General features: G+C 39.8%; 3 protein-coding genes across 3 annotated transcripts; 1 reads left to right on the top strand and 2 right to left on the bottom strand.

The window, feature by feature from the left end:
- Positions 1 to 253: 253 nt before the first annotated feature.
- Positions 254 to 779, bottom strand: MELLADRAFT_105120 (uncharacterized protein; the record flags this gene model as incomplete). The annotated part of the gene is made up of 2 exons (XM_007408307.1): positions 254 to 337; positions 360 to 779. The coding sequence occupies 2 exons, from the start codon at positions 777 to 779 to the stop codon at positions 254 to 256; spliced, it is 504 nt and encodes a 167-aa protein (XP_007408369.1).
- Positions 780 to 3,943: 3,164 nt separating this feature from the next.
- MELLADRAFT_84943 (uncharacterized protein) lies at positions 3,944 to 5,620 on the bottom strand (the record flags this gene model as incomplete). Its single annotated transcript, XM_007408306.1, has 3 exons — positions 3,944 to 4,119; positions 4,194 to 4,287; positions 4,376 to 5,620. The coding sequence occupies 3 exons, from the start codon at positions 5,618 to 5,620 to the stop codon at positions 3,944 to 3,946; spliced, it is 1,515 nt and encodes a 504-aa protein (XP_007408368.1).
- Positions 5,621 to 21,501: 15,881 nt separating this feature from the next.
- Positions 21,502 to 22,126, top strand: MELLADRAFT_105118 (uncharacterized protein; the record flags this gene model as incomplete). The annotated part of the gene is made up of 2 exons (XM_007408494.1): positions 21,502 to 21,791; positions 21,958 to 22,126. 2 exons carry the CDS (start codon positions 21,502 to 21,504, stop codon positions 22,124 to 22,126), a joined length of 459 nt encoding a protein of 152 aa, XP_007408556.1.
- Positions 22,127 to 23,372: the final 1,246 nt, after the last annotated feature.

Genomic DNA, 23,372 nt, shown 5'->3' with positions numbered 1-23,372 from the left:
GGAAGCAGTTTGCCAGTAATGTGGTTTGACAAGGTGTTTGTAGATAAGAATTTGGTTTGATTCACTGCTGTACGGTTCAGTGCTGGCCTAGTCACTGCTGGACGCACTGTGCCCGCATGTGGGGCTGATTATTGATGAGACTTGATATTTTGATTGTTGCAAAGTCATCATCATCATTGTTGTCTTTGTCGTCTTTGTTTTGCTCAAAGCAATCATCATTGTTTTTTTGTTCTGGTCAAATCAATCAGTGTTGTTATCTTCTTTTTGTCAAAGTTGTTGTCATCCCATGTTTGATCACAGCAAAAAATGAGGTTGCTATGATAATATTTGAATATTCCTGTAAAGGAATTACAACTTACAACTTTCAGATTGGTTGAACTGTTCAAGATCCAGTATGGGGAAACAGAGATTGGGCTGTTGATTGGAAATATCAAGATTTGTGTAACAGCGCAAGCAACAAGTGGTAGGCGTTTGATTTGTTGAGATTGAGTAGTGGGCTGAGTAAGACATTGCTGTGAGGTGCTGGCATTTGGAGCGCTCAAACGGAGGGGAGGAGTAGGACATTGCTGTGAGGCACCGGGCTTTTGGCTATTTGGAGTAGGATGTGGCTTTGAGGTTTTGAATTGTTGAGTGCTGAAACGGGGAGGTGATCCTGCACTGTTATGAGTGTTGCTTGGCCCCTGTTGCGATTGGGTTGAACATCCTTTGAAGTTCCTGGAGTCTTCCTGACTGATTGGCGGAGTTTGGAGCAGCTTACGTGGTGGGCGGCGCGATTTCATGGTGCTGACTGGTGATGAGGTGGAGAGACGGATGTTCACAAGGTGGTGTGATCACGGAAACAAAGGGATTTGTCAATCTTTTGCTGGTGACGTAGATGTTGTAGTGTGCACATGTGATTCCTGTGCAAATCATCTGTGACACTGGCTCATCTCACCCAACTTCCCATCAATTCGATTCAGCCAGTCCTCACCACCCCATTGCCGCAATCACCTCCGGTTCAACAACACTAAAATGCCCAATCTAATTGGCATGGCCTTTGATCACACTGCTGCAAATGCAACACTTCTAATAAGTGTCAATCAAGGTCTTCCAGTTTCAGCTTTGCATTTTGAATTGTACAACCTTGTATGCTATCTTTCTCATGAGGCAAACACTTGTGTCTAGAAGGTACTTCGCAACTCCTAATAGCATTATGTGCAAAATCTCAACCGGCGTATTCTTGCGCACGTGGAATCCTGTACTAACACAGTTCATTCAAAAAAACATTAGCTCTATCTTCAAATGACCAACAGGAAATACAAGAGAGTGACCCATTGACCGCAAAATTGGATTGAACAGGTGGTCTCCAAACTGTCTGCTGAAATTAGAGCAAAGCTCCACAATCTGTGCTTGTGACAGTGATTTGTAATTGTACGCGGCCTGCACCTGCTTGACAAAGGATGTATTGAGTGCGTATCATAATCCCAATTCAGCTGATTGGCTGTCAAAAAGGCTGATGTTCCCTTATTGTTGCGCAATTGACCAGAGGTATCCCTGGATTGTGGATTCTAATGCAGAGTTTGTCATTTTGATTATTAAGTACACAATTTGGAGAAGTCTGACCTTGCATTGGTTCTCATTCTGTCCAACAAAGCTGCAGGCATACTTCTCAGGGTGTTTCTCAGCCATCACCCAAACTTTCAGCTTGCAGACTCGGCAAGTGGTTAGGGAGCTGGTTGGGTTCATTGTATTTAAAACATCTGCATGCATAGGAGAATCCCTTGAATGGCGGATGACTACCTGTATAACAAATACCTCACTTCCAATCTTGTGATCGTATGCAACAAAACCATTAGCGCTGAGATGGCTTTTGATTGAGTCAGTTTGGCTGAACTGGATTAACCTCAAATTTCAAAACCATAGTTGTACTGGCTTGAGAGAATGATAAGAAATGGCAACTATATTCTTCGTTTGCCAATTTTGATGGCAAACCGGCCAAGGTGAAGTAGAATGCCATGTGTTTATTCCATCTTGTGGAGAAATTTCTGGAAAGATTGTCACAGTAGAGTATCAAAGGCATGTGGCAAACAATACATCAGTCTTTTTTGTACCACGGGTTTGGCAAGGCAATCCAAGTAAAGGAATTGTGACCCGCCTCTGATAGAAGAAGAGTTTTGTCAACAAATGTGGATGAAAAAACAATCCTGCATGAACCACATCTGGATTTAGAGGAGTTTTATGAAGATGAAGATGAGTCAGCTTGATTGTTTCTTCTTCTTGAGATACATGGAATTCAAGGGGCAGTTACAAAATCTTCACAATCAATTCCAATATTCACACAATAGCCAGTTTTTTATGGACTACTTTATGTACATTCCTTCTCATTTGGATGATTGTGGAAACAAAGATACACGAGTTTATATCATATTTACATGAGGTTTAGCTGTGAATCTAGTTAGCATAGATGGTTTAAAACAGCCTCGTAATTTCAATTTTACAAGGTGTGTAAAGTCAATAACCATTCAGAATTCCAAGATAATCATGTAAATATTTCAGGATGTGTTATGAGAGGAAAAAGCAAATTTGATGTGGAGCTAAGGCAGCCGATTTATCTTTTTGATGTTTAGCATGAATTAGTGATCAGTGGTGAATCAATGATGTGTAGTAGGAATTAGTGATGTGTAGGAATGAGTTATTTGTATTGGGTATTAGTGGATTAACTTGAAAGCAAAGAGAAGAAGAGCGAGTCGATTCACACCTTTTTGATGTGTAGAGCGAGTCGATTCACATCTTTTTGATGTGTAGAGCGAGTTGGTTCGCATGTCTTTGATGTGTAGAGCTAGAGCGAGTCGATTCACATCTTGTTGGTGTGTAGAGCGAGTCAATTCGCATCTTTTTGATGTGTTTTGATGTGTAGTATAGAGTCAATTTGAAATTTGGAGTGAAGCATTTTGGGATCAACACAATATCACATATTGATGATTGATATGATTGAATATTTGGAAGGGATTGATATGATAGATCGAGGTTTAATTGGGTATGACTTGAGTTGAACTGAAGTAAGAAGTGAAATAGTATTTGAAGTATTTGAAGGTACGCGACTTAAATCTGTTGATTGACTTGAACTGTTAAAGGAGAATGAGGATTGATTGCTTTTCAAAATTGTGATCTTTGCCTTGAACTACTTTTTGAGCTGAGATGTCCAAGTCTCGACACATTTGAGGCCCAGGTTTCTGCACCAAGAGTTTTCCTCGTGGTGATCAATGAGCAACTCCAGTCCTTCATAGTTTAGGTTTCCGCTTGAAAAGGTTTTACTACGATGAAAGGAGAATCATTAAAAAGATAATTTGAAGATTTGATGAGGTGCTGGACTCACTCGAGATCGATGACAGATGGGTCTGTCAGGTTGGAGCCGACTCCCTGTAAGTCGCATAAGAAAGAGCGACCAGCGTTCTTATCCAAGTGGTAGTGGGTTAATGCATGGAGCATTTCATGAAGCTGATCTCCTGGTTATTTGACGGTGAAATCTGAATTGCCGACATATTTGACAAAATCACCTTCAAGCTCCTCCTCAAAAAGCCATAGATTCGAGCTATTGTTCTTCATCATGAAGTGTGTCTCTTCAGTACCCACAATCTGAACCACCCAGCGCTTCACGATCTAAAATGGTTGACAATCAAATGGACAGAGCAAGGCAGGGTTTTTCTAATCAGCTACAATTGACGAGCTGAGAATCAAATGAATAACTTACCCTTAAACTCTCAACCAGGTCCTTTTCAAGTTGAGTAATGAACCTGTTGATAACACCCTCTACGTGCACATATGTCTGTGCTTGACACTGATAGTACGCCAAAGGACAGTGAAGACTTGGTCTCTGTTTGGCCACCACCCGATGCACCTGATTATCAAGCAACAGTTCTGCTTTGAAGCAATCCATATTGCGACCTGAACCAATTAATGAATCTCAATTGACACGGAAGGAGATTGCGACCGGTTTGAACGCTGCTTTGCCATTCTTGGTGATCATCGAAAGAAGCCAGCCTTCGTTCCAGTTCAAGATCGAACAAGCAGGGTATGGAAGGATTACCTTTGCAGAGGGAGCTAGTTCGTGTGTGTTACCAAAGGCTTTGAGGGACATAGCTAGAGATCGAAAACAAAATGAAAGATTAGGATTACTACACATTGGTCCTATAAAAATTGCACTCAATACCTACATTCATCATTGTCCAACCGCCCTATCAAGATATCATGAACTGTGAGAGTCTGATTAGTTTGTACGGATACCGAGACAGTGGCTTTGGGGGCATACTTTGTTTGAACACAGTCATACAAAACGGATTAGATCAATTAATCATTTGGTTGTATGTAGGATGTCATGTGTGACCAAAAAACCTACATTATCTTGGTGATTGTCATCATCAGCCTTTTGATCCTGTCCAGGACTAAGTGGAGTTTGAGGTTCATTAGATGGAAATGGTACCATGCTGGTTGAATCACCGTGTAAACTTTCTTCCAATTGATCTGAATTTTTGGCTAGACAATCACATGACTTTGGTTGGGTGCCTTTGGAATTTTTGGAGCAGATGGGTTGATGGAGGGAATTGTTGAAGTTGGAATCAATTTTGTCATCTTCCTCAGATGATGAGTCGTACATCCGCTTGCGCTTGTGAGTACGAGAGGAAGATTCTAATTCAGAGTTGTCTGTTGGATCATCTTCATTGTCAGTGATTTCAAAATTTTGCTTGCGTTTTTGAGACGTAGGCTTCAAGTTCTCAGGCTTGGGAAAAGGTTCCTTCGGAAGAGTGGCTAGGTATTTCTGCATGTTGAAGATTAAACCAAACTTCTTACTATCAAGCTTCTTGCTCTTTTGAATTGTTGATTCCATTGACTCTTTTGAAACCAAGATCCCATTGTCAGCAATGATACAGTATGTAGGTGAAAAGTTGGGGGGGAGAGGATGAATCTTCTTATCTTTCTGAAGCTGCTTAGATGGCCACGCCGAGTCGACTGCCTCTTGCAAATAGTAGGCGTAGACATCCCATCCAAGAGTCCAGAACCAGTCCGAGTTGTTCAAGTTGATTTTGAATTTTCGGGGTGTGAGTGGATGTACAACAGTCGACTTGCCAATTCCACTCAGGTAAGGAAAAGTCATTGGAATCTTAATTTCTGGACTATCTTCCTCGACATCTCGCTCTACATGTTTCTTTTTCCTGCCCTTTAGCTTTCCAACAGTCCGTCTCCCAGACGGAGATGCCCGAATGGATCCTTGTAGTTGTGACTTTAAAACTTGAGAGCCGTAAGGAACATTGAGTCGAGAGTAATTGTTAGAACTAGAAGAAGTCGATGGGTCAATTGAGGTTGGTTGACTCAAAACACCCTGAAACAGCTCCGCTGGAAGACTTGACGCGATTGAAGGTATTCCGATGTTTGGAGCCAAAGCTTGAGGTGTCAATGCAGAAGAGGTTGGATTGGGAGGTGGTGCGAGTGCTGAGAGACCGCTGCTCTTCTTGCATGATGGACATTCAGAGCCTTGAAGATAGCGATAGCACTTCCCACAACTGGTGCACTGGGGTGTTTCACATTGTCCTGAATTGGGATTATTTTGCATCCACTGGCATCGACCGCACACGGGTGTGGTCATTCTTGAGAAAAGATTTCCACAGTCTCCGCACTCTGTATCTATGACTGACTGGTAGGTTGTAGCGGTAAGATTGTTGAAGTTATTAAGGCGAGGAAATGGTTGAGAACAGAGGTGAGGACGCGAACATCCCTTTTTCAGGACCTCAGTACACTTCAAAGAGTGCTCAATTCCACCCAGGGCAAGGGGTGCACTTTTGGATTGCATTCACAACAGCATCTTGGGCTACATTGAGCATTACGCAGGGGCATGAGCTCTTGAAAACAAAAATTTCGAAATCCAAAATCCAAAATCCAAAATTTGAAAACTACGTGGCGGTCACTTCACGTCGCGGCTTCCGTATGTGGTGCATCATTGACAAGGGTGAATGTTTGAGTTGGACGGACACACTTCACAAAATTTTCTGTGCCTGATTCATACAGGAAAATAGGAACGACTAACTTCCCCAATTGTAATTGGACCAGCTCAAACAGGTAAAAATGTCCATTTGGCTGTTCCACCATCTGTACATGTTGGTCTTGATCCATTTCTGCCCGCCACTTTGTTCATTGCGCAAAGCAATGAACTTCTTCACTTGCAGTAGGAAGAATTGGAACAAATCCAAGGAATTCCCTCACATAGGGAGTTCCAAGTTCCTGCGTAACAGAAGGTTTTAAGAATCACTTTGAACTTCCGGGTCGATCAGCAAACGCACCCGTTTCAAAATGTGTTCAACTTTCTGGACAAAACACAGTGTATGGCCTGAGGTCTCTGAAACATTTCAATCATACTTCTTCTTGATCCTGCGACGGCAGTCCCACAAAATTTTGTACCCCAGAAGCTTGACATTTAGGAATCCAACAAAAGATCTTACTTGTTTGTATTAGGGCAGTTCAAGTTTAACTTTTTAAGGCCCATTTAACGTTTTACAGCATCATTGTTGTCCATGAAATCAAACTTATATTTTACAACCTGTGAGCCACCTCTCAAGGTGGCTTGCTGATTTATAAATTATGATGATGTCTTATAATTTTTTACGTCTTCTGGCTCAAACACAAACAAACAGGTGAAAGCCGGTGGTAGCAGGACAGAGGTGGAAAAAAAAGAAAAAGAAACAAATGGCTGTTCCTTAGGTTTCACACGCTCTGCCCTACTTTCACCCGCTCAACCACCAACTTGATTGTCTGCGGTTGATACAGACAAGACCAAATCCCCCTTTGTCATCCATCTTGTCCTCATCCATCTCAACCTTGTCCATCTTCTTCTCAAGGATTTCATTAGCTCAAGGATATGAAGTCGTCAACTTACCACCCTTGATCCCAATTTCATCTCTTCTAATTTCATTTTTGTTTGATTCACTCAAAACCCTGAATCTCAATTTCATCTCTTTTAACTTCATTTTTGTTGGATTAAATCGACTTCAAACTTGATCATTTTCAAAAGGAATTTGATAAGCTACATTTTGAATCATTCAAGTCAATCAACTCCAAAGTCGATCATTTTCAAACTCAAATTATCAATTTCAAATCAACTTCAAACTGGATTTCCAAAGTCATTTGATAAGCTGCTTACATCTCAATTCAAATCAATCCATTCATATTCATTTGTCACCAAGCTGCTTACATCCCAATCTAAGTGAACAATTCATATTTATTCAAGTCAATCAATTTCAAACTCAAACCAATTTGGAAATCTTCGGATCTTCGTACAAAATGAATGTTGAAGTGAGTGATGTATTACAATTTCTTATTGGATTGTGTATGCGTATAGCTGACACTAAACAACTGTTTTAGCTTAACCACAGAACTCACAGAACCAAAGCTCAGCTTGCGCAAGATCTGATTGCCAGTGGACGCACAGGCAAGGGTAAGCCTACACCAGCCGAAGTTCGACAGTCACTTGTAGCCAGCAAAGCTCGTACCACTCAGCCGGCCAAAGCAATGTTTTAACAGGTCAAAGTGCTCAAGCTCCTAGTGTAGTAAAGAAAACTTGCTCAAGTACTCAAGTCCAACCAATTCTGTCTTCAGGTGCCACTAGCTTAACACCCAGTAGCCCTAATTTTGAATTAGCTGACTACGAAGAAATTGTGGAACACTTGATCCGTCCAGACTTTCGGAATTCTCTTTTTAGTGGAGGTGGTAAAACAAAAGTGACTGGGCAGGGAACCAAGGTCATCTTGAACAAGCTAGCCATTCAGTTGGAAAACAACTACAATTGTTGCAATCCCTTCCACTGAGATGCGACTTACTGGACGCCAACTCCAACTCTGATTGAAGCAATACAAAGCAAAGTACATGGATACCCAACGTAAAGGCATCAGCACCGGTTTTGGAGTGACCGATGCGGAACATTTGAATGGAATCAACGTGGATGATAAGCTTGAGATGTTATGCCCTCTGTATTCAAAGCTGGATGAAATTCTCAAGGACAAGGGTAATGTGAACCCGTTTGGGATTATGGATAGTGGCTTGAATGAAGGCAAAGAAGGCGCAGAGGATGAAAGACAAAGAAGGCGAAGAGGATGATGGTGAAGGTGGTGAAGGTGGTGAAGAAGGCGAAGAGGCTGTTCAAGATGAGGACTTTGTTGAAGATGAAGATTTGATGTCAAGCCTTGCATTGGCTTGTCCGGTGCAAATCAAATTGCAATTTCCGACTCTGAAGAAGATGAAGAACTCTTGAACATCAAGCGCCAAATTGAAGGAAGTACTAAACACGCCAATGATGACCTGCTTCCTATTCCTATTCAAGCTGTTTCACGCAATCGACTGACTGCAAAAACTCCAAAAGCTCAACCTATTCAATCCGGTCAAAAGAATCCTACAGCTTCTTTGACTCAAAAGAATTCTCAAAAGCTTCCAAGCATGAAAGAGAAACCAGTCAGCAAACAATCACAAGTTTCAACCTCCACCTCCACCTCAACCTCAACCAGTGTCAACCATCCTCAACGTAAATGTGCTACTCCAGCATTCCGCAAGAGAAGACATCAATCTAGCCAACTGACCCCCGCCGAACTTGTGTTGGACAACTTTGATGAAAATGATGGAGGTGGGGCCGGCATGGCGGTTGTGCCCTTTCATTGAGGCACTTTAGCAGGCCGCCCTTTGGATCCACTCCCATCCATCAATCCAGCAAGCATCCGTACTAGAGAGCTCGAGAGCAGAATAGCACTCAGTGGAATTGTTAAGTATGTTCTATGAGATATCAGGAGGCCTGGTTTCCCAGTTCATGGACATGAGCTGATTCAAGAGTAAAACACGTGTATGTAGACTTTCAATCATAAAGTACTTTCTGTACTTTCAAGATTCAGACATGTAAGTCTACTTGAAGATTCATGTACATAGCTTACCTACATAAGTGCCCAAAGTCTTTTCCCCATCCAAAGAAAAATTCTGAACCCAGGAAGCTTCTAACTCAGATACTTTCTCATTGGTTCTATTCTGATATCTGATTCCTACCCTAGGACAACTGGAGCAACACCCTTCCAGTTTTTATTTTCTCTTTCTTTCCCCTTGAGTTGGTAAAATATTTCCCTGCGCCCTCTCTTGTGTCTTCATTTGCTATTATTGTGCAAGTTTATTCACCAACAATTCCAATCCAATCGTTTCTTAGCTCTTCAAAAGATATATGCCATTTCAACCAACCTTGACTGTACTTTGACACCTGATCCTTTGACCTGCTTTGCCCAAGTGAAGTGGTACTCTGTGCTACACTCCAGTGCGGAATATAGGGCTTTTTAGCTCGGCCTCGTCAATTAGTTTGAACACCAAAAATTTGAGCCTAAGAACAATCAACTTTCAATTGCAGAACCTTGAGATCTTACAATCACAGAGCACTGTGCCGTATGCTCTGGATCATCCTCACTTTGCACCTTTGTTTTTTTCTCTGTGATCTAACTTCAATTTATCGCTCCCTCCCTAAATCCCCTTTATTTTGTAGCCTTGTAATTTGCTGTTTCAATAGCTGGGTTGCTACCAAAAATCCTTCAAACAACTTACCCAAATCTCAGCGTGTTTTTTTCACTCTAAACCTGAACAACGTCAGTGTTTGTGGCTTTTTCTTGGGATCTTTTCTCTACTAACTTGAATCTTTGGTTGCTTCACCTTGCTGCGCCCAATCTTTCTATCATCTACAAATCTTTGTCTTGTTAAACAAACCCAATTTTCCTTTTGAAACTTAGTTTTTTGTCAATTGGAATCCAAACAACATAAGTGTTTGTGATTTTTTCTGCATCTTTTCTCTACCAATTTCTTTCACTTTACCACCACCAATCTTTGTGTGATCAATCACTTATTTGTTTAACAGAATTAATTCTCCTTCCTTGTACCTTACTTGCTGATTCATTTTCAATAATCTCAGTCTGATTTCTTTTACTCTGAATCATAACAAAGTAAATGTTTGTAATGTTTTCTTTGGGATCATTTCTTTGCTGCCTTGAATCTTTGCTTACCCTTACTTTCCCAATACCAATCATTGTGTTACCGATTGTCTTACATGTGGAATAGATTTAATTTTCCTCCCTTGCTCTTAAGCAACTCTTCCTTTTGGAATGGTATTGTCACAATTTTTTACTCTTAAATCAAGCCAAGTAATTGGTTATGTTTTTTCATTGGGACCTTCTTGACTTATCTTTGATTTGATTCCCACCACCAATCATTAGAATATTTGTTGAACAACATTGACTTCCCTTCCTTGTTCTCAGCTTGTTTTTTCTTTTCCAATCTGAGTTCCATTTTTTCAACTATAAATCCCAAAAAGTAAGTGTTTGCAATTCGTTCTTCTGAATCTTTTCTGTACTTACCAAGTTGAATCTCTGGTTTCTTTCGCTGTCCTATCCCCAATCCTTGGCCCTTTATTTTCAGAAATTCCCCTCATCAGGCCTCGCTTCTTCCCTTCAACCTTTTTTTAGTTTTCCCTTGCATTTGTTTCTTCCTCCAAAAATCACAACTCCAAACAAACATCCACAACTGTAAATTTCACTCATATATTACAAAGGGACAGCACTACTTGGCGCCCGGTCGGATAATCTCCGAAGCCCGGTTTCTTTGGGGCTTTACCCGAGCCCGTTCCAGCTAAATTTCCCCGCAGCCGCAGCCAAATCCGGGCTCAACATCATCTGATAGCCCCTTTTCATTTGTTCTCATTTGATCAATCAACCTGATGAACAATCATCCAGTACTCTAAAACTCCAGTTGATACCAAGAATCATTACATTCATAGATATTGGGACAGCAACGAAATTTTCTTCAGGTAGAACCCAGTCTTGTACAGCAAGTCATGTCAATTTTTGATCGTTTCTGATCTTAATGATTTTCTTTATGATTTGAAACATTGACTTACTCTAGTCTCTAATCACCGTTTTTTCAACTTTACTGATTTGCTTTCCTCTGTTGTGTATCAAGATTTGACCAGATTTATAAAACTCACTGTTTGTTATCATATCATCATATCACCTTGATTTCTTTCCAATCTTCCTGTGTGTGTTATAGTTTTTCTTCTCTTTCTTTGCACAAGTGAAAGCAACACAATTTTTCTTTGAGGTCAAATGCAGTGTTTGGATAATTTGAATCATGCATTTCTGTATCAAGATACATCCGAGGAGAATGGAGAGGTATGGTGTGCAGGAGACAAGCAAAGAATCTTTCTTGAAGAAATAGTTGGTTTTGAAAAGCAGCCCGGTTGAATTCCAAACCGGGCTGAAAATGTGCGACTATCTGACATCCGGGCTTCGGGTCTTAAAAACCGGGCGCCAAATAGTGCCGTCCATTACAAAATAGCCTTGCAATTGACTTTTCTGAGCAAGAACATAGATTATTACTTTGGCTTACACTGCATCAACTATCACTAAATCAATACTCTCCATTCTTGCTCCCCAACACTTCAACCTGAATCCAAACCTCTTTAACTTCCCTGACTCTTTCTCAACACTAGCTGAACTTAATCAGATTGAAGCTGATCAACTTTATTTACCTGTCCCTGCATTTAAATTAATCAGCTGCTTTTTTCCTTTTGTGGTATTCCTCCTTCCTAGATCTACTCAAGATGACACGTTCAAAAGATCGCCAACAACAACAAAAGAATGGGATTCCTGTCAAAAATAATGAATCAAAAACATGTCACAGCACCATTGAATATTGAGAGCTACAAAATAAGGAGTATGATATTGATTGAGTCCTATCACGTTGGAATACTCAAAGGACTAAATTTAAAGCCACTCTTGGTGAATCTTTTGGTGTTCCAAACAACATTAAATTTCTATCCTGATACAGCAGAAAGGATCAGGCAGACGGAGCGTACAAAGTCAAGGAATACATTAAAATCAATCATGGAACAACTGTAGTAGTCAGCAAGAAAGACACATCTCTAGTTTTAGTTGGTAGATGCAACAAATTCAAAAGCACAACTCATGAAGGAAGAGGAGGGTGTTGTGATGCTATACTATCTGCATGCTAGAGCAAGGAATACTGGTCTCCCTCACCGTTTAATCCAGACATTGATATTACCCTGCATCATCTGGAGTTGGATGGGATGATGTGGTTGGAGAGGAGGATCTGACCTGGGGAAGAGCATAGGTAAGTATTCTCAACCTTTCCTAACGCCTCAGAGGTTCAATTGAGTTAAATGAATTTGCTCTGAAACCAACAGGAACTTATTCCCTTAATGATTTTATGGCAAAAGAAGGAGATATGATTGAAGCAGATGTTGAACAAATGACTTGCTTTCACAAGATTGGAGATTTTTGGGCAAAGAAGTTTGCTACTTTCTTTCTTTTGGTCTATGAATCCAACCTCAAGCTAGCTAAAGTTTTGAATATTCCTGGGTTTCACAACGTAAACAGGCATGATAGCCAAAACGGTCAAGTATTTGCTTCAAATTGTGTAGTTACCTGTGACAGGCTCAGGAACAGTGATCACACAGGTGATCATGATCACACTAGGTACTCTTATGGAATGTTCTCACTCATTGACAGGGCTACAGGAGAACCCTACCAAATTGTAGGATCTAAGCTGAGGGGTAATGCTTTAGCGGCTTGCTTTGTTCTGAGAGATTTTGGGATCAAGGTAGACTTTGCAGGATATGATAGAGTTGTTGAGATGGTGTGGGATACTGGAATCAGCCTCTGCACCCTCCCATGATTGAATTACATAAATGTAACTTTGTAAACACCCCACTCTTCAAGCAAAATCTCAATAATCACTTATGCCTCCCTTTAGGGCTAGACACATAAGTGCTGAGATTCTGCTTGAAAGCCGCAGGCTACAAACGTACATCTGGAATGACACCCCTACTGTTTCAGCCACCAATGGTTGTAAAGACAGCTTCTTGGTTTGCTGTTGAGAGGTGTGGGACCCATTTGCTCTGCTGAACCCCTCCCTTTGGATATTTGACTTCTTGCCTTGCCTTCCTCCAACTCTTCAATGTCGGTTTCTTTTCTCACTGATTGCATTTGGATATCCTCCCACTGATATCTAATAGTCAACTGCTATTAGAATTGTCCTACACAAAGTTGATTCTGGAACTTTCCCACAAATTTTCCAGAACTGCCCCAGAACACAGATTTGACTGTGTTCTGGACTCCTGGACTTGTGAAAAACAGTACATGTTTGAATGCCCTTTTGCTCAGGGTGCAGAAGCATTCTGGCTTTCTGAAAAATGTTCTGGAGATGTTGTGGAAAAGTTCCAGAATCAACTTTGTGTAGTATGAATGCTACTCATACTTCATTGACTACTCTCAACCTGTATTCAAGCTGCTTTTGGTTATGCTTTTAACACAATTCATATTTCCACATTCCTTTTCAAGTCATCATCCTATTCCTGGCCCATCACAACCCAGTGTACTATGTTTTCCAAATTACATCTATGTAATTCAATCCCATATTTGTAAAATTTTCTCCTCCCCATTCATCTGTACTCACATCTTGAAGCAGTCTTTCATCCTCTCTGGCTCCCTGGAAACTTTGAAAGCAAAGCCTGGTACTGAACTGTTTCTCAAATAAAAACAATGTTTGTTTGATTACTTACTTTTGGGTCTTGGATGTTTTCTTTTTTAAAGATATCCATCAAATCAAATCAAAACCAATTATTTTGGATATTTCATTGACTTGGGCAGATTTTGTTCTTTTGTTGTGATTTCTTGTTTCGGTAATTTGATCAAGGAGTGTAACATTTGTGGGATACAAAGTAGAATCCAGGCACGTGCCTAGCTTCATGCCTGGAATTATTTTTGCAGTAAATATTGCTTTACTGGGCAAAAGTCTGGGCACGGCGCCGGGCATGTGCCCAGATTCCACCTTGTATCCCGTAATTTTGGCCAGAAGGAAGATTATCTCAAGTAGAATATGTGATCAAAGCCATTGTTAATGATTGATTTGAAGATGATGAAGATTTTGATTTAACGACAATCAAAGTTGAAAACCAAATTAAAGACTAAAGTAAAAAAAAAGTGATCAGGTAAACAAGAAAACCAAGATGATTTGTTAAACCTAGATTGTTGAAGTCACTTTTATAAAACAATCAAATCAGGGATTAGAAGGGTTTGGATTTGGAATGGGAGATGAGATTGGGATGGGTTTCTTACTTGATTTGATGAAACTGATTGATTTTTGATCTTATGTTACCCGATTGATTGAAAAGATGATTGGAAACAATGAGAATCATGAGTTGGGTTTGGGTTTGGGTATGGGTTTCATTGACTTACTATTCCAGGGCACATTGAATTTAGATGGTCTGGGTTATCTGATATGTTAGGATTGACTTCAGTTAGAGATTCCATGTTGAGTTAAAGTGGTTTGCAGTGATTGAAGTTGAAGTTGATAAAAGAGTGAAGTGGGATCAAGTGAACTGTGATGTAGTAGGATTGGGTCCGACTCTAGACATTACCACAACTGTCACGGGGTGTTGGACTGTAAGACTTGACCAACTCATCAATCAACACTTCACCATCTAGCATTAACAACACAAAATGAATCCAGAAAATTTTGATCAATCAACTAATCAAACTTCATCTGAGATACAAATGTGGAGAGGGATCTTCTTGCATGATTCATCTTTCAAGTATGAACAAGTGATGACCTAACTTAACCAGATGTGTTAGTATTGTCTTTGATTGTTTTGAACTTCCATTGTAATTTTTGGCATGTTTTTTATCAGGTCTATCATTGCTATTTTATCTATAATGCACAACACCCAAATGATTGAAGGGTCAGAGATTGAAGTAATTAAGAGCTTACTCTGCCTTGTAACAACTTTGTTTGCGCTGATGTAAATGAAAGTTATCAGGGAGAAATACATACAGAAGTGGTAATGTGGGGGTTCAAATAATGGGTGAAGGAGTGAGAGTCAGGGGAATGGGTGTACTGAGATTCATGAGATTAAAAAACCAATGTGCTGCTTGCAATGAAGTGTGACATTCATCATCACAAATTTTTGAGCTCTTCAAGGCTTGAGGGCGTCAAACAGGGGTATCCTTGAGATTTTGAGTACAAATACAAAGGTGAAAAAGGTGAGCTACAGGAAGGTTGAATAGAGACACAATGTGCACCACTTACAGAAGAATTCATCACTAAAAGGCCGACTTCATAGGCACAAACCTTCCGCAGGTTTGTGTTGTCTTATGGCGGAGAGGGAGCACATGAGGGTTTGAGCGCAGATTTGAAGGTGGTAGAGTAGTGAGACAAAAGAGTGGCAATATAGGACTGGGTCTGAATTTCAATTTTATAATTTGGGTGGGGCTTCAGATACCATATTTCCAGCATCTTCAGGGGGTTTGGAATGTTTTTATTTGGAAAATATTGGTTTGACACACTTTTTTTGGGTATTTGTGCCTGGAATGAAGATGATGGAGCAGTTGTATGGAGAAATGGTGTAATGATGCTAGGTCTAAAATCTATTTTTATTAACCAGGGGGAGCTCTAAACACTATATCTCTTATATCTTCAGCGTGTATGAGATGTTTTTATGTGCAATTTGGTTCATCAAATCAAGATTACATGATATGTGAAAAATTTGTGCAGAACACTTTCTGAGATAAATGTGAGCACAATACAATCCTAAACATTTTGAAGATGTAAGAAATATAGTGTTTGGAAATGGAATTAGCATTGGGAGATTTGAGAAAGAAATTAGATTCAATTCATCCAATTGACCTGTTTTGAGTTTTTTCTGTCCTTTTCCATCTTCATGCGTCAACCTATATTTTTTTTCTTGAAAAAAAAGATGATAATTTTTTTGGGGTTTTGGTTTATATTTGAAAGTAATTGGTCTTGGAAGAAGCTGATGAATATTCAGGATCACTACAAGAAACATAACATTTTCTGGGCAGAAAATTAAATTATTTGTATACGGAAATCTGGAAAGGTCAGAAACAGAGCAAAAAATATGAAAAAATATGCATCCTGTTCCTTGGTTTGAGATCTCCAATCTGCATATTTTTCCATATTTTTAGGGTTCATATTGGTGAGTGTACTAACAATAAACCCTCATAATTATCAGATTACCACCTGTAACAGATGCTGGAATTTGGCTGATCAGTGCTGAGAAAAAATTTTGATCACTACAACACCCCATAACTTTGTCAATTATGGCTCAAAACACTTGATTTTGAGTGCATCGGCAAGCTGGTATTTGCCTGAAGATATTTTATAAATGAAGCAAATATGTGGCAGGACTGCCAAGAAAGATATCCCCGATGAAGTCTCATTTCACATATCATCAAATGTAATGTCAGTCATTGGGATTACACATTTTGTGTCAAAATGAAAGTTGTAGTTCAGGAATTCAGCTTTCCAATGCACCTAGAATCGAGTGTTTTGAGCCAGAATCGTCAAAGTTATGGGGTTTTATAGTAATCAAAACTTTCTCTCAGCACTGATCAGCCAAATTTCATCATCTGTTACAGGTGGTAATCTGATAATTATGAGGGTTTATTGCTAGTACACTCACCAATATGAACCCTAAAAATAGGGAAAAATATGCAGATTGGAGATCTCAAACCAAGGAACAGGATGCATATTTTTTGATATTTTTTGCTCTGTTTCTGACCTTTCCAGATTTTTGTATACAAATAATTAAATTTTCTGCCCAGAAAATGTTATGTTTCTTGTAGTGGATCATTCTCAAAATTGTTTTCAAACTTTATAGGCATTCAAAAGTCATCAATGCAGATGATTGACTTTTTTCAAACGTTAATGTTGGCTCATTGAATATATTTTTAACAACAGATGTACCTGAAACAAAAACCCACCACAAGAATTTATTGATTCAGGTTCACTAGAACACGAACCTAATTGAATTCAAGATAATAACTCATACTTACCAAACTCGGAAGATTTAGAAAAGATTAGAAATTGTTTGAAAATAAAAAAGAGACTGAGGTGTTTTGAAACTTCTATACTTTATGCTGCACAAGTCCTTAAACATAATTTTGGAAACCCCATCTCAGTGTGAATTGAGTATAATGTCACAACACCTTTAAATATGATTTGATTTGTATTGAACATTTAATAGTTGTTGCACAGTCTCTGGCTTGACACACAATAATTTGATGAGTTGAGCATCGTGCATATCTGCCTATTGTGTTTCCTATCTTATGCCTTGGTTTTTCTGATCCTGACTTGAGCCTCCAGCTATTTGGACCATAAGGCTCCACTTTCTACTTATCAATTTTGCACCTTGCCTGAGCTCTAGTTATCAAGTATAGCTGATTTGTTTTCTGAACTACACAGGTAAAACACCAATCTACCTCTTCAAAGGCATTTAATGCAAAATGTGAGAAAATGAGACATGTCAATAACACACTTATGTGATTTGGCTCTTCCTGCCAGATTTCTGAATTGGTGGGGAAAAAGATAGCAATGTTAGAAAAAGAGAAGGAGGACATGAAGGAAGAGGATTGGTTAGTGTTTGTTCAAGCAAAGATTAAGTCTTATGAGCAGGAGACAAGGATAAGAGGTCCGAAATGAGTAATAAGGTACCTCATACTCATTGGAAGGTTGGCTCTCTACTCGGTGAGAGGAGAATGGTCATCATAAAAAACAAAAGCTAAGAAACTATGAATTATTATCTCAATCTCTCTTGTTGAATAGTAATCTCTTGCAATTACAATGGATAACTTCAAAAAAAGATCTATCTTATTTTTTATCAATGATATTCAATTGATTTACATAACGCAACTTGGCTAAGCCTCTTCTGGGCTAGGTGGCACATCATCAAAGGTAAGTAGCCATAGATCTACTCTCAAAGTCAACTTGGTTTTCCATTGTGCCTTGCTTAAGATAAAGATAGTCACATAGCCTTAAATGAAAATCGTCTATCTACTTGGGAGTCTTTTGGTGTTCTTTCTCATGTGACTCTAACAGTTTCAATTCTTGCAAGCCATGAGATCATTTGATTACAGCAAATAATTAAGACGATCCTCCAAGACTGAGAAATGAACATGCTCAGATTTTGAAAGCCAAGGATATTGTAAGGATAGTTCAGATGAATATCTCGGCTAGTGCTCACAACCAACACATGCAACATCTGTTTTGCTTGGTGAAATTGATTGCTATCTAGTATATAATGATCAATTGATTTATTATTGGTTTTGACTTTAGGAGGTTTAGCTGTGGCTGATATGGAATATCCTGAAGCACGGTTAGGATCCAATAGGATTGAAGGTGCTTGTGCATGGAGAAGTTTACAGAAGTGTGATTCTCTTGCAGAAAAAGGGTTGAAATAGATTTCAAATGTTGATATATGTTCCACTCAAGGCTTGTCAGTTGTATGTGATTCATGTCCAGAGTCAAGATTGAGCTTTCTTGGAATAAACTGGCACATTCATCTGCTGTCTTAATATGTATCTTGATCCGTCATTGGTTGTCACAGATCATGAAGCCTCAGCCATGACTGTTTTTATAACTCAACTCATAAATATCCATTGAACCCTCAGACTCCATTGGATATCAATGGATTCCAAAAGCAGTTGACTGATTGGCTACCACCTGGGCGAGCCGCATTTGATATGGGAGATGTGGATATCTTTATAGTCAATTTATTCAATGAGAAAGCTTACTGGAGACTTTTTCATCGTTCTTAATTTGGCTTTACATCTTCAAAAAGATAATATGTTGTTTTTATCTGAGATACCCACACTGGATTTTGACTACACTTTGAAGAGAGTTGAAATCAAATGCTACATTGAGCTTTTGCAATCAAATCTTCCTTTCACTACAAAAGGCAAGTCTCAATTGACCTAAAATGATAAAGAATGATATTGTCTGTGTGCTCATCAAGGTGGTCAAACAAGTCAGGGAAGTTGGATCCGAGGTTCCTTTTGTTGTACATGACTTGCTCATCATAGGAAGAATTCACCGTGCTGAGTTTTCACTCAACTGTGTAGTTCCACCAACTCTGCTGTGTCCTCAAATTCTGAGGCTACCTTGAAGTCTTTGTGTAAGTAAATTTCATCCGTAAATTGCAAGATGACCCTTTCTATGATGAATAGCTGACTCCAAATTTTTCCTGTCAGAATTTATAAACTCAATCTTATCATCCATCAAACTGTTAGCCATAAAATCCACACCAATCATCTCGAATTCAGCTCATATCATTCCAAACCTATACCATAGCTGATAAGATCCAACATGGCTGGTAATCAAGCATTTGGCACCTCCGACTATCCATTATGGATCAAAATCAAGGAGAAAATGTCATGTACACGTCTACGTTTTCTCATAGCATTGGATAAGGACATAGGTTACACAAAAATCACACGTAGTATGGGAAAGCTTTAAGAGTCAATGGATGTTTTGGAGGTTGATCACTCACATTTTGCAAAAAAGGTAAAAAAGCATGAGGTGGTCAATTATTAACGCACCAATGCTGCACCTATGGTCAATCATTTCTTTGTATCCATTGGTCTTGACTTGCATTCTACCATGATTCTTGCTGGAACTTCACCCTTGCCCAAAAAATCTCGGAATGCAATGTTGTGATGACTGAGTCTTCCAATATCACGTCTCCATCAGGTGCCAACACTGCCGCCGGTCCCTGTGAAAGTACACCTACATCATCAACTGAAAATCTAGGAACTCGCCACCGTCTACCAAAGTTGAATTGAAAGGTTGAGGAGCTCCGCAAGGGCCTCAAAAGAAGTGTAAACAAACTATCTCTCACGGATTCAACAAAAGTGCGCTAGTCAAGCTTCAATCACATTTAAAAGGTAAAGCATCCTCAAGCCCAGAAAACTTCACAACACGAAGTGATCTCTGACAACCACGCAGACTTCCGTTGGAAGATATTTCAAGGAAGGATTGGGATGCCATCCAAAAATATTTACAACAAATCAATGTAGCAGTCAGTTGGCCAATGCTAGTGGCTCTCTACAATGATTTCATATTGGGTGGTGAGGAGCCTGAACTTTGCAGCGGGGTGCATTTATGACATATTCCCTATGGATGTGATCATCATTGATGGTCACATCAGTTTCCCAGCCGTCAGTTCTTCCACAAAGCTCTTCTTCCAATTAAAAGGTGAAGGTTTATGTCTCTGAACTACTCTTCCAACATCTGGTTCCTTTTATTTAGTCAAGTTCATCAATATCAATAAGTGATCAGGAAGAATAGTCAATTCCGGTAGGATTCAGTATGCAATTCTAGCTTGACTTTATTCTTTGTTGTGCGCATACTGTTTAGCTGTGTGTCTGCATAATTGACCTTAGAATATATGTAAAAATACATTGTAAACACATAAACAGTTACCAACCACAAAAGTGGAGTAATCACTACCACCAGTCCTGATTTGGTTGGGTTGAGCAAATTCTCACTTGATGTTTGGTTTTCTTGACCATCTAGAAAAGCCAGAAGTATTTTGACATATCTACACCTAATCCTTACAAGATTATGAATGAAGATGCTGCCACCAGGTGGCAGTCACCAGTGGCAAATCACTAGAATCATCTCCTAGTAGCCAACATCAGTTAGGGAATCCGACCTCCCAGAGATCGAAGGGTGTGTATCTGGATCATGTGGAGCTCAAGCGCCTGAACATGACCCTGTAGCTTTCCTCCAGTAAAGTAGTTTTACTTCTGTTTAACTTGCTCACAAGTTAGCTCATCAAATCTTGTCATCCTGCTGTGGAACCTATATCTGATCAACCAAAAAATCTAGTCATAATTTTCCTTTTTCTAGTGAACCTGCTGTATCACTGGTTGTGAACTCTGTAGTGGGAAACACAGCACTTCCAATATAATCAATTCATTCAGGGATGTTTCATTGTCATATTGGGGTGGGTTAGAAAGCTTTTAGTTGTTTTCTGGTGGTGGTGCTGGAATAACCCCAAGGGACATTGTCATAATTGCAGAAGTCTTTCATTTTATGAAACTGCGCTCCAACCCGCTCACCCACTCCAAAGCAGGTCAGCGGGTAACATGCAAGCCCACACCTTATAAAGGAGATAGACCTTTGAGAATCCACACCAACACAATCCAACCCCTCTCCCCTTGACTTCACCCCAATCTCAATATCCCTCCCAAGATGACAACTCTGACACCCACATTGGCCAATCATACCGACTCAACCACCCTAATCAGTTTCAAGATGAATTGAAAGGACCCCCTTTCACTCTCAAAAGGGGGTTCAGGCTCTCACATTGAAGCCGATCCAGCTCTCCAATCCATTCCCTAATTCCTCACACCACTTCATGTGTTCAACTTTTCTTTTCTTCTCAACCTCAATTCAATAATATATTGTTTTCAAATAATAAATCTTTATCCTCCATTGACTAATAATAATAATAAGTTTCTTCTGATAGTTATCACTTTTGATCACCCAATCCCAATCTCCATTTGACACACTTCTACAAATACAAGCTCTATCCAATTTGTAGACTTCCTTTTATTCAAGATCAAAGTACCTCTATCCATTATCAAGATGCCATCACAATCTTGGAAATCCACTGCCTCACCTTTCAACCAGATGTCTTCAGTTGGTCGGCCTCAACGTCCGCAACAACCCCCCTCCAATCCCAGCATGTTTACACCAAGCCACGATTCTCAAAGGCGACTTTCTGATGTGTCAGTTCAACCCAGCCCCGGGCCTTTGAAGCGTAAGCGGGCATCCTCTGTCACAGTGATTGAATTGGCTGATGAAGACAAATCCAAATCAAATGAACCACATCCAACCAAAGATGAATATTTAAGAATGTCAAAGAAGAAGGGAAAGTCAGTTCACAAGAACAAAAAGAACAAGAAGGCCCATTCAAGTAGCAGCACATTCACAGGCAAAGACATATGTCTCTTCATCCTTTCATTGAATCTCAAATCTTGTACTGTTAGTCCTTATATGAATAACATTGTTTTGTTTTTCTTGATTTGGATAACATAATAGATACTCCCAACCAGCTTGTCGTTGGTCATTTGTGCAACTCTTGTCGCCAATTTGGACAAAGAAAATGCAAAAGTCAAAATTCAAGGTCAGCGAACTCTGTTGGAACAGGATGAGCACAAATCACTCATCAAGTACTTTGGAGAACCGTTCCACAAAAAAGGGGATGTGAGTTTGGTTCTCAACTTTTCAAAGTCATTCGGCCAGAAAGAAATCCTACCCCTTTTTATATCAATCAATGTAGGATGTCACATTGCCTTGCTTGTCATATCCATGCTCATGGTGCACTACAAATCCCAAAAAACCAGTAGTTGTTTGAGTCAGCCAAACCAACTACACATCCAATTTGAAGACTCATTGCAATGGATATACCACTAATGGTCGCTCTAAGGTAGGATGTCCCGGTTGTAACCAAGCTAAAGCAGCAGGGCTTTGAGTTCCACTTTTGGTTGCCAAGGCCAAAGAATCCCAATCCACCAACAAAAACAACCCAGGATCAATTTCCTCATTTGCAGTTGTAGGCTTGAAATCAAAGTTTGACAATCTGATCTTTAATCAGATGATGTGCTTGTGGTTGAGCTCACATGCTCTACCCTGGAATCAAATGACCGACCCATGGCTCCAAATGGCTGTAGCTTACCTTTGACCCAAAGTTTGATTGTATGGTCAAAAATGAGCTGCAAATGAAGCCAAATGTTAGAATCTGTCAATGAAGCCAAATGTTAGAATCTGTCAATGAAGAAGGTAGTTTTTGAGGAACTCAAGGTATGGTCCAAAGTTCATTCTTAGTCTTCTCCATTATCTGACCGCTATGTTGATACCTTCACACATAGGGCCTGACCAGTTAGATCAGCCTCCAACAAGACATGTGGACCAACCACAAAGGGGAACCAACACACCTTCATTGGTGCCGGGGTGACGTACATCAACAATCGGTGGCAATTTTTAGGTCCCCATCTGACCCTCAAGCTTGTTGTGTGGGAGCACAAGGGCAAATGGCTGGCCAAACCAATTGTCAACATATTTGTTAAACACGGTTTAGTAGATAAGATAAGTACTCTCATCTATGTACTTGATTTTATTTGGTTCATTCTTATTGTACTTGCACACTGACCGTGTCTTCCGCATGCACTTCCTTTCTCAGACAACCAACTCTGGTTCCAACAACAAAACCATGGCACAAGAGATGCACAATTCTCTGTATGGGAGCCAATGTTCCCCTTTCACAAGGCCCAGTTGGGATTGGGGTTACATTCCTTGAGCCTAATGTCACCATGTCTGTATTTGTGTAGCACATCAACATGCTCACACAGAGAGGTCTGAACAAAAAGTGATTGTATTTTGATTGATTTCTGGACTCGGCGCATGCTGTACAAGTATAAACACCCCTTTGAGGGATAAAATCAGCACCCAGAGGT

Source organism: Melampsora larici-populina (assembly GCF_000204055.1).
Source record: "Melampsora larici-populina 98AG31 unplaced genomic scaffold MELLAscaffold_12, whole genome shotgun sequence".
Taxonomy (NCBI): Eukaryota; Fungi; Basidiomycota; class Pucciniomycetes; order Pucciniales; family Melampsoraceae; genus Melampsora; species Melampsora laricis-populina.
This window is presented reverse-complemented; position numbering and strand designations above follow the sequence as displayed.